Genomic DNA, 11450 nt, shown 5'->3' with positions numbered 1-11450 from the left:
AAAAAAAAAAAAAAAGAGATAGGACCATGATTGATGGCTGGAAGAGTTAAGCCTATTCTGACGGTCAGTGACTGTGCACCATCTACCATGAGTATCCAGATGGTTCTATGTACTTCCTTGGGAATTTGTGTAGTGGTGAGGGAAGGGGTAGTAAAGCGTAGTGAAGCTCCTCTCATAGGCTATAATTATTTAGCTCCTGCTAGCCATTCTGGTGATCCAGGGTCACTGGGAAAGAGAAAATTTTAGTTGTATTTTCAGTTATGCAAGGATAAAAAATCCCGACCAGATACCAGGCCCTTGACTTTCATATAACTGTTTCTCTCTTCATACTTCAATTTCATTTAAAAGAAAAAAAAAAGGAAAGGACACTTACCTCCAGGGTAATAAATGCAGGTATAAAACCTGGCCTCTGCCAAAAAAAGTTTCTTAATTCTCAAGCCCCAAAGACTTGCCTTCTAATAGCATGCAGCAAGATTCTTTACTAATCCTTTATAGGACAGAATAGAATCCCCTCAGAAAGCCTAATGACATCTTTAATGGGTAATAATCTTTATAATAATAAATAAAAATGGAAAGTATGTAATCATAGAATTAGAGCAAACTGATGGAGTCTGGGGGAAGAATTTATTAAAAACTCTAATTAGAGGAATGTGATTTCAGTAAGCAGTGCCCCTTGTGAAGAGCTAAAATCCATTAACCTTCTACTTTTAGAGGGGCCAGGGCATAATTAAAATCAAATTAGTATCAAATAGACTGTCAAGCTTTTTTTCCTCCCCCACTTTGGAGACAGGGTCTCACTCTGGTGCCCAGGCTAGAGTACAGTGGCATCATCAGAAAAAAACTGCAACCTCAAACTTTTGGGCTCAAGTAATCCTATAGCTGGAACTATAGGAGCATAGTGCCATGCCTCGCTAATTTTTCTATTTTTTTCTAGAGACGAGGTATTACTATGTTGCTCAAGCTAGTTTCAAACTCCTCCAATCAAGCACTCCTCCCACCTCAGCCTCCCAAAGTACTAGGATTACAGGTGCGAGCCACCACACCTGGCTGACTGTTAAGCTTCTTAAGCAGATTACCTGAGGATTTATAATATAAACAGCGTGAGAGACAGTGGTGACTTGGACTGAACAGTAGCAGTGGAGATGGAAAGAAGCAGATGATTCAAGAAAGCTTAAAGAGAGAAAAGGCAAGTCTCAATTCTCAAGACCAAAAGACTTGCCTTTTAGAAAATCAATAGAAAACAGTGACAGAAATTCTCAGCGAGAATACAGAGAAGCGTCAAGGATGATAGGGTGGAGGTTGTAGATTCACTGAAATGAGAAATAAAGGAAGGAGGGGAGAGAAAAGAGGCGGCAGAGGGATTGGTGAGTTATCACGTAAAGAACACAACGTAGGGGTATAGGGCATACTTCCTGGGTAAGGGCTCAACTACAAAGTGGACTTTACCTAACAAACACAAACAATGTGACCTCGTCATTTGTACCCTTCTATCAATCTGGGTTAAAAAAAAAAAAGTAACTAAGGAAGAGAACCAATATTAGGAAGAAAGAATATGACAGGGCCACGTGCAGGCTCATACCTGTAATCTTAGTATTCTGGGAGATAGAGAGGGGAAAACTGCCTGAGCTCAAGAGTCTAAGACCAAAAAAAGAAAAGAAAAGAAAAAAGAGTTCAACACCAGCCTGAGCAAGAGCAAGAGCATGAGCATGAGCCCACCTCTACTAAAAACAGAAAAATCAGACAGGCATTGTGGCAGGTGCCTATAGTCCCAGCTACTCTGGAGGCTGAGGAAGGTGACTTGCTTGAGTCTAGGACTATGAGGTTGCTGGGAGGTGAGCTAGGCTGACACCACAGCACTCTAGCCTGGGGCAACAGAATGAAACTCTGTCTCAAAAAAAAAAAAAGCCTGAGCGCCTGTAGCTCAGTGGTTAGAGAGCAGGGCACATACACCAGGGCTGGTGGATTCGAACCCAGCCCGGGCCTGCTAAACAACGACGGCTACAACAAAAAAATCACAATCACAATTTCTAGATAATAATAAATGTTTAACTTTGACTTGCATGCATTTTCAGAAGTGACTGAAATTTCCTAGGGTAGAGTGCTGAATAAGAAGTGGCTGAAGACTGAACCTATGGATAAAGAATATCCATTATCTAATGGTCAGAGACAGAAGTAAGCCTGAAAAGAGAATAGTGTAGAGAAATCAAAATAGGAAAAGAGAATTCACAAAAGAGAAAAGTGGGGGTCAATAAATGCTGCTAAAAGATCCTATAAGATGAAAACTGAAAAAGTTCATGGAAAATGTATGCAAATTTCAAAGTTAAATATTTATTACTATCTAGAAATTGTGATTGCTATTAACTATATTATATTTAGAAACAGAGTCACAAAGCTATTACTTCAATCTTTTCTATAAGATGAGTACAAGTGGCTCGGTGCCTGTGGCTCAAGCAGCTAAGGCGCCAGCCCATACACCTGAGCTGGTGGGTTCGAATCCAGCCCAGGCCCACCAAACAACAATGATGGCTGCAACCAAAAAATAGCTGGGCGTTGTGGCAGGCGCCTGTAGTCCCAGCTACTTGGGAGGCGGAGGCAGGAGAATCGCTTGAGCCCAGGAGTTGGAGGTTGCTGTGAGGTATGATGTCACAGCACTCTATCCAAGGTGACAGCTTGAGGCTCTGTCTCAAAAAAAAAAAAAAAAAGACCAGTAAAAACCAAAATCCTAAAAAAAGTTTTAAAAAGTTTGTTTTGGGGGGTGGTGCCTGTGGTTCAATAAGTAGGGCACCAGCCCCATATACCGAGGGTGACGGGTTCGAACCTGACCCCAAACTGCAACAACAACAACAAAAATAGCTGGATGTTGCAGCGGGCACCTGTAGTCCCAACTACTTGGGAGGCTAAGGCAAGAGAATTGCTTAAACTCAAGAGCTGGAGGTTGCTGTGAGCTGTGATGCCACAGTACTCTACGAAGGGTGACAAAGTGAGACTATCTCTAAAAAAAAATAATAAAAAAAAGTAAAGTTTGTTTTTTTGTTTAGACAGAGTACTCTGTAGCCTGGGCTGGAGTGCCATGGCCTCAGCCTAGCTCACAGCAAACTCAAACTGCGTAAGCAATCCTCCTGCCTCAGCCTTCCGAATAGCTGGGACTACAGATATGAGAATGCCTGGCTAATTTTTGTATTTTTAGTAGAGAAAGGGTCTCTCTCTTGCTCAGGCTTATCTCCAACTCCTGAGCTCAAGTGATCCTCCTGCCTCCACTTCACAGAGTGCTAGGATAACAGGTGCGAGCCACCACATCCAGCCTTAAAAAACGTTTAAGGCTTGGCACCCATAGCACAGTGATTACAGCATCAGCCACATATACCAAAGTAGCAGGTTCAAACCTGGTCGGGCCAGCTAAACAACAATGACAACTGCCTCAAAAAATAGCTGGGCGCTATGGCGGGCGCCTACAGTCCCAGCTACTTGGGAGGCTGAGGCAAGAGAATCTCTTGAGCCCAAGAATTTAAGGTTGCTGTGAGCTGTGATGCCACTGCACTCTACTGAGGGCATCATAGTGAGACTCTGCCTCAAACAAACAAACAAAAAAGTTTTAAACTCTATTAAATTAAAATTGCCTATAATAAACATACATTTATAATTTAAACATATTCCTGGCTTCATCCCTGTCTGTATTTCTATTTAACCAAATAAACCAAACTGGACAGGCTCTCCTACTGCAAAAGTTTAAAATTAAGAGAACATCTTACTTTAACTCAAAGACTTTTCCCTGCCTTTAATGTTGTATCAACCCTCTACAAATAATCATCTAAGAGAGTCCCAAAAGTATACAGGCCCACATGATCTGTTATCAAATGGCCATCTACCTCAAAATCCCAATGAGAGGTCACACCTGTAATTCTAGCTCTTTGGGAGGCAGAGGCAGAAAAACTGCTTGATGTCAGGAGTTTGAGACCAGCCTGATCAAGAGCAATATCCTGTCTCTACAAAAAAGTAGAAAAATTAGTCGGGTATGATGGTACACACAGGTAGTCTCAGCTACTAGCAAGGCTGAGGAAAAGGATCATTTAAGCAAAGGAGTTTGAGATTGCAGTGAGCTATGATGATGCCACTATACTCTTGCCGAGGTAACAGAGCAAGACACTGTCTGAAGAAAAAAAGAAATCCTTATAAGACGAATACTATACTAACATCAAATTGAGAATAAAAATAATGCCCAACAGACACAGACATCAAAGTGTCTGAACAGCTAAGTAAACAAGAGCCTCACCTTCATTTCATTTTTTTTACCCTCTTGCTCCCTATTTGACCTGACAACCCTTTCTCAAGAGAATACAATGGCAGAAAATCCCTGGCATAGCAAATAAGAATGGTAATACAAGTTGAGGATCTCTTACCCAAAATGCTTACCTGGGATCAGAAGTGTTTGGGATTTTGTATTTTTTTGCATTATACTTTTCCACACCCCTAATCTGAAAAAAAAATTTTTTTTGAGACAAAGTCTTACTTTGTCACCCTCAGTAGAGTGCCGTGGCATCACAGCTCACAGCAACCATAAACTCTTGGGCTCAAGCGATTCTCTTGCCTCAGCCTCCCAAGTAGTTGGGACTACAGGCGCCTGCCACTACACCCAGCTATTTTGTTGTTGTTGTTGCAGGTGTCATTATTGTTTTAGCTGGCCTGGGCCAAGTTTGAACCCGCCAGCCTCAGTGTATGTGGCTGTTGCCATAACTAGTGTGCTATGGGTGCTAAGCCTAACCTAAAATTTTGAAATCCAAAAAATTCCACTGAACCTACAGATTTTGCAGCATTTTGGATTTCAGATTTTCAGATTAAGGATCCTCAACCTGCATCTGTACCCAACTTCTTTCACACAATAACATGCACCCAGCAGAAAAGTTTATAAAGAATTTGACCTTGCAAAACTCACAACATTTATGTTTAACCAAAAAAGAATTTAAAACTATATACCTATGTCAATTCCTCTTCGCACAGTACTTTTGTCAGAGTCCTGGTGACCAATCAGATCTTCCACCCAGTGAATATAGTTGAGTCTCAAGGGAACTGTGGGAATTAGTCTCTCCAATGGAATATCAATAGAAAGTCCAAAATCTTCCCTCAGGAGAGTACAAGTCAGAGCTCTGACTGCTTCAGGGTCTTTAAAATTAAGACTAGGGGATGAGAAAAAGTAAAACTGATTAATAAGATTCGGTCTGCTACATAAACTCTGTGGCAACCAGGCAATACCAAACGCCCTTTTGAATTTCCTAGAAAGATCACACATAGTTTATGCAGAGCACTCAGCATACGTGGCATAAACGTAGGTATTTAACAAACACAGTCACAGCATATGAAAGGCAAAACGATTCTCTACCCAAAACACTACATAGCCAGACATGGAACATATAGAATAACAGACCTCTGTTCAAATTCCTGATCTGTCCCCTTAGCTGTAACACCTTGCACAAGTTATTTACCTCTATGACACTGTTTCCTGGCCGTAAAATGAGCGAACAACACTGCTGTAGATAACGTGTGAAAACTACTTAGCATATGTGTGGTTGTATAAATGCTGGAAAAATGGAACTATTTTATAAATGCTGGCCATTTTTTACTGTGCTTTTTTTTTTTGAGACAGAACCTCAAGCTATCCCCCTGGGTAGAGTACCATGGCATCACGCTCACAGCAACCTCCAACTCCTGGGCTCAAGCGAGTCTCCTGCCCCAGCCTCCCAAGTAGCTGGGACCACAGGTGCCCGCCACAACGCCTGGCCATTTTTTGGTTGCAGCCATCATTGTTGTTTGGTGGGCCAGGGCTGGGGATTCAAACCCGCCACCTTAGGTGTATGTGGCTGGCGCCTTAGCCGCTTGAGCCACAGGCGCCAAGCCATTTTTTACTGTTCTTAATGATGTCATTTGACATTGGCATTCTTTGAAAATCATATTTAAAAGTGGATAGTAAAATGTTTAATAATGAAAATAGGATAAAATACTCAAATATAACAAATATTACAGACATGAAGTTTATAAAATGTAACTTTTTAAGTTTTATGAAGTATAATTTACATATTATAAAATCTACTTGGTAAGTATAAAATAGTTTTTAGTATATTAACAGAGTTGTGCAACCATCACCACAACTCAATTTTAGAACATTCTCATTACCCTCAAAAAGAGACCACATGCCCAGCTGCAAGTCATTCCTCATTTCCAACCGTAGCCTTAGCTTTCTGTCTGTATTGATTTGCATTTTTGTGGACATTTCATATAACTGAAATCAGTAGTCTTGTGTGTCTGGATTCTTTCACTTAGCACGTTTGTGAAGTTCACACCTGTTGTAACATATACCAGTACTTCATTCCTTCCAATCACTGAGTCTATCATACAGATAACTACATTTTGTTCATCCATTCACCACTGAACATTTGGACTGCTTCTACTTTTTGGCTATCTTAAACAATGCTGCTATGAATATTTCATATACAAGTCTTTGGACATATGTTTTCACTTCTCTTTGGTAGACACCTAGGAATCGATCATACGACATATATTTATGTTTAACATTTTAAGAAACTTGGGCCAATATAGCTATTTTGATGTTAAAACTCTGCTAAACTGATATTAAAAAAAAGAAAAGCAACAAACTTCACTTATAAACAGGGCATTTTGAAGGGAGAGCAGAAAGCCAATAGATGAGATTATAAGGCAGAAACAGCTTTGAAACCATCTGCTTGGAAATCTGGCCTTAAGTTGTATTTTCAGACAACTGTCATCCACACCGTCTTCTTTTCTGTTCCCTGCATGGTACATCAGATGACCAATCATTTGAAAACCTCAATGCTCATCTGAATGCTTGAGTGTCAAGATAGAAGGAAAACTACTGGTAGCCTTCTAGCAGGTACCAACAACCCAAGCTCACTTCATCACCCACAGCAAAAATGTTCTAGCATAGAAGTCAGGAGACCTGGGCTCGAATCTTGGCTCTGCAATCAATTAGCCGTGGACATAGGTAAGTCACTTGAACTCTTAGATATATTTCTCTATCTACAAAATTAAGGAACTGAATATGACAATCTAAGGGTCCTTTTAGCTGTAATTTTATGATTCTATGAGGAATACTATAAATTAGTACAATGATAGTCAAATATATATAAAGCAAATTACAAACACGCAAGCAGTTGAAATAGTTGCCAAAAACAGATAGAATAAGCAAAACACCAGTAAACATTTCTATCGTCCTCTAGTCTGACCTGATAACAAATTCTTCTTCTTCTGTTACACATATTATGCCAGGCACAGAGTAACATAATTGAACCTATATTAAACAGACAATCAGTAGTTGGTAGATGACATGACTTACTCTTTAAAAAAACTGTTTATGCCTGTAAGCCTAGCACTCTGGGAGGTCCAGGCAGGTAGACTGCTTTAGCTCACAAGTTCAAGACCAGCCTGAACAATAGCAAGACCCCATCTCTTCTAAAAATAGAAAAACTAAGGCAAGAAGATTGCTTGAGCCAAGAGTTGGAGGTTACTGTGAGCTATGACGCCACAGCACGCTATCCAAGGTGACAGCTTGAGACTCTGTCTCAAAAAAAACAAAAAAACAAAATAAAAAAACTGTTTAGGCCAGGTGAGGTGGCTCATGCCTATAATCTTAGCACTATAGGAGGTGGGAGAATCCCTTGAGTTCAGGAGTTCAAGACCAAACTGAGTAAGAGTAAGATGCTGTCTCTACTAAAAATATAAAAAATTAGCTAAGCATCATAGCAGTTGCCTATAGTCCCATGCCTATAATCCCAGCTACTTGGGAGGCTGAGGTAGGATGATTGCCTGAACCCAGGAGTTTGAGGTTGCTATGAGGTAGGCTGACACCATGGCACTCTAGACTGGGGCAATACACTCTGTCTCAAAAAAAAAAAAAAAAAAAAAAGTTTTGAAAAACACAATTTTCAGGCCATACACAGCAGCTCATGCCTAATCTCAAGAGTTCAAGATCAGCCTGAGTAAAAACAAGACTCTGGGCCTGGCGTGGTGGCTCACACTTGTCCCAACAATGTGGGAGGCTGAGGCGGGTGGATTGCCTGAGCTCAGCTGAGTTTGAGACCAGCAGAAAACCAGCATGAGCTGGAGTGAGCCAGAGTGAGACCCATCTCTACAAAAAAAAAAAAAAAAAGTCAATGTTGTGGCAAGCGCCTGTAATCCCAGCTACATGGGACGCAAAGGGTAAGAGAATCACTAAAGGAAGAAAGAAAGAAAAAATATATATTTATATAAAAACAAAACTTCAAACTAAGATAAAGTGAAAGCCAGATGGAATTGAAAGCAAAAATAAAAAACATGATCCCATCTCTACTAAAAATAGAAAAACTAGTCAGCCATGGTGGTGGGTCCCTGCAGTCCCAGCTACTTGGGAGGCTGAGGCAAGAGAATCACTTGAGCCCAAGACTTTGAGGTTGTTGTGAGCTATGATGCCACAGCACTCTATCTAGGGCACAGAGTGAGATTCTGTCTAAAAAAAAAAAGAAGAAGAAAAAAAATTTTTCTTTTTTTTTTTTTTGAGACAAGAGCCTCAAGCTATCCCCCCGAATAGAGTGCTGTGGCATTATACCTTACAGCAACCTCCAACTCCTGGACTCCAGCAAGTCTCCTGCCTCTGCCTCCCAAGCAACTGGGACCACAGGTGCTCGCCACAATGCCTGGCTATTTTTTTTTGGTTGCAGCCATCATTGTTGTTTGGTGGACCCGGGCCAGATTCAAACCTGCCAACTTAGGTGTATGTGGCTGGCACCTTAGCCACTTGAACCACAGGCACCGAGCCAACAATTTTCATAATAAAAGATACTGTGAAAACAGTGAAGACAGACAAGATTAGAGTTAATGAATACAAATTATCTATTATATATAAAAATTACACTCTACACCTAAATACGACTATTCCTTCTAACACTTAAGAATACTTCAGGATACTAATTTATAGGGGGAAAATACAGAAGGAATTAAGAATGATACTTTAGGCCAGGCATGGTGGTTTACACCTATAATACTAGCACTCTGGGAGGCCAAGGCGAGTGGATTGCTTAAACTCAGTATTTTAAGACCAGACTAAGCAACAGCAAGACCCCACCTCTAAAACCAGAAAAAACAGCTAGGCATAACGGCACAAGCCTGTAATCCCAGCTACTCAGGAGGCTAAGGCAAGAGGATCGCTCAAGCCCAGGAGTTTGAAGAGGTTGCTATGAGCTAAGACACCATGCACTCTACTCAGGGCAACAGAGTGAGACTCTGTCTAAAAGGAAAAAAAAAAAAAAAAAGAACAAAATGTTAACATAATCTATAGTAAACAGAAAATGGCTATAATGTCATCTCAAAAGATAAGTGCCTAGAAGCAATCTACTCTCACAGCACTGAGCATACTGAGTTTAGTGCTCTAGACCTTGGTTTTTAGTACCACTCCCCATTAAAAAGAATCAGAGTTCCTTGGATAAATGGCTATTACAGGTTTAGAGTAGGGAAAGTATAAGATAGACCTGAAACATCTTATTTCATCTGAAAAATATTAACAGAATGCACTCAAAGGAAGATAGGGACAAGCCAAAAGTACATTATAAGGCCTGGAGTGGTGGCTTGCTAGCACTCTGGGAGGGCCGGACAGGTGGATCACCTAAGCTCATGCGTTCAAGAACAGCCTGAGCTAGAGTGAGACTTCGTCTCTAAAAATAGCCAGGCATTGTGGCAGGGACCTATTGTCCTAGCTACTTGGGGGCTGAGGCAAGAGAATCGCCTAAGCCCAGGAGTTTGAGGTTGCTATGAGCTATGACCCCATGACACTCTACCAAGAGTGACAAAGTGAGATTGTCTCAAAAAAACAAAACAGGGGTGGTGCCTATGGCTCAGTGAGTAGTGTGCCAATCCCATATACCAAGGGTGGTGGGTTCAAACCTGGCCCTGGCCAAACTACAACAACAACAAAAAATAGCCAGGCATTGTGGTGGGCACCTGTAGTCCCAGCTACTCAGGAGGCTGAAACAAGAGAATCGCCTAAGCCCAGGAGCTGGAGGTTGCTGTGAGCTGTGACCCCACGGCACTCTACTGAGGGCAACAAAGTGAGACTCTGTCTCAAAAAAAAAAGACAAAAAAACCAGGCTTAGTGTCTGCGGCTCAAGTGGCTAAGGCACCAGCCACATACAGCTGAGCTGGTGGGTTTGAATCCAGCCTGGGCCCACCAAACAATGACAGCTGCAACCAAAAAACAGCCGGGTGTTGTGGCGGGCACCTGTAGTCCCAGCTACTTGGGAGGCGGAGGCAGGAGAATTGCTTGAGCCTAGGAGTTGAAGGTTGCTGTGAGCTGTGATGCCATGGCACTCTACCCAGGGTGACAGCTTGAGGCTCTGTCTCCAAAAAACCGAAACAAACAAAAAAAACTGGGCAGCACCTGCAGGTCAGTGGGTAGGGCGCTGGCCCCATATACTGAGGGTGGCAGGTTCAAACCTGGCCCAGCCAATCTGCAACAAAAAAAAATAGCCGGACGTTCTAGCAGGCGCCTGTAGTCCCAACCACTTGGGAGGCTGAGACAAGAGAATCACCTAAGCCCAGGAGTTGGGAGGTTGCTGTGAGCTGTGCTGACACAGCACTCTACCAAGGGCAGTAAAGTGAAACTCTGTCTCTAAAAAAACAAAACAAAAAAAACAAAGCCAGTGTGAAGGGGCTCCAACTAGGCAAATCTCAGTCAATCTGAATGTAGGATGCTAACAAGGTTATAGCATGTAGAATCCCAGAGTACATGAATCCACATTTATATAAATAAGTAAAGAGACGGGGGAAAGGACAGCTCCTACTTAGAACAGAATGACAATAAATATAGGAGTAATGAAGTAAGAAAATTACATTTGGCAATCATTATGCCAATAACTGTTTCAATTAACAATCATCAAAGGACGATAAAAATAGTGGGTAAAAGTCTGAAGAGAAACAGGCTACTTACATAGTCTCAAAGTATTTCCCCATAAATTAACAATTACAAAGTGAAAATAGTAACATAAAATGAAAAAGCCTGACAGATACTACCTTAGCCAAGTGATCAAAGTTAACATCCTCAATTATTAAACAAACTAATATTATATTCTTCAGTGATACACTGAAAGGAACAAGAAGGGATAAAGAAAGCAAGAGCTTTAAAAAGTATACAAAATTAAACAATATTCAGGAATAAGACAGTTGTATAATTTTATCAATATGCTAAAATTATAAGGGTGAATTTTATAGCCTGCCAATGATATCTCAATGAACACATAAAATGGAAAGGAGCAGGAAGTTTTTTTAAAAAATAGAGAATAGGCTCCGCGCCTGTGGCTCAAACGGCTAAGGCGCCAGCCACATACACCTAAGGTGGCGGGTTCGAATCCCCAGCCCGGGCCCGCCAAACAACAATGATGGCTGCAACCCAAAAAATG

At 41.3% G+C, this 11450-nt stretch overlaps 1 protein-coding gene across 3 annotated transcripts in view; it reads right to left on the bottom strand.

Moving 5' to 3' along the window:
- Positions 1-11450, bottom strand: part of METTL16 (methyltransferase like 16) — a 94145-nt gene that overhangs the window by 48330 nt on the left and 34365 nt on the right. For 2 of the 3 annotated variants that reach the window (XM_003799076.3, XM_023518736.1), the window contains exon 3: positions 4972-5171. The exons of the other annotated variant lie outside the window; for it this stretch is intronic. In XM_003799076.3, coding sequence (XP_003799124.1) covers positions 4972-5171 — 200 coding nt within the window. The remainder of the gene's footprint in view (positions 1-4971; positions 5172-11450) is intronic. 3 annotated transcript variants of the gene reach the window in all.

Source organism: Otolemur garnettii, unplaced genomic scaffold (assembly GCF_000181295.1).
Source record: "Otolemur garnettii isolate 467f Iridium unplaced genomic scaffold, OtoGar3 scaffold00145, whole genome shotgun sequence".
NCBI classification, from domain to species: domain Eukaryota; kingdom Metazoa; phylum Chordata; class Mammalia; order Primates; family Galagidae; genus Otolemur; species Otolemur garnettii.
The sequence above is the reverse complement of the archived record's forward strand: the minus strand, read 5'-3'. Positions and strand labels throughout refer to the sequence as shown.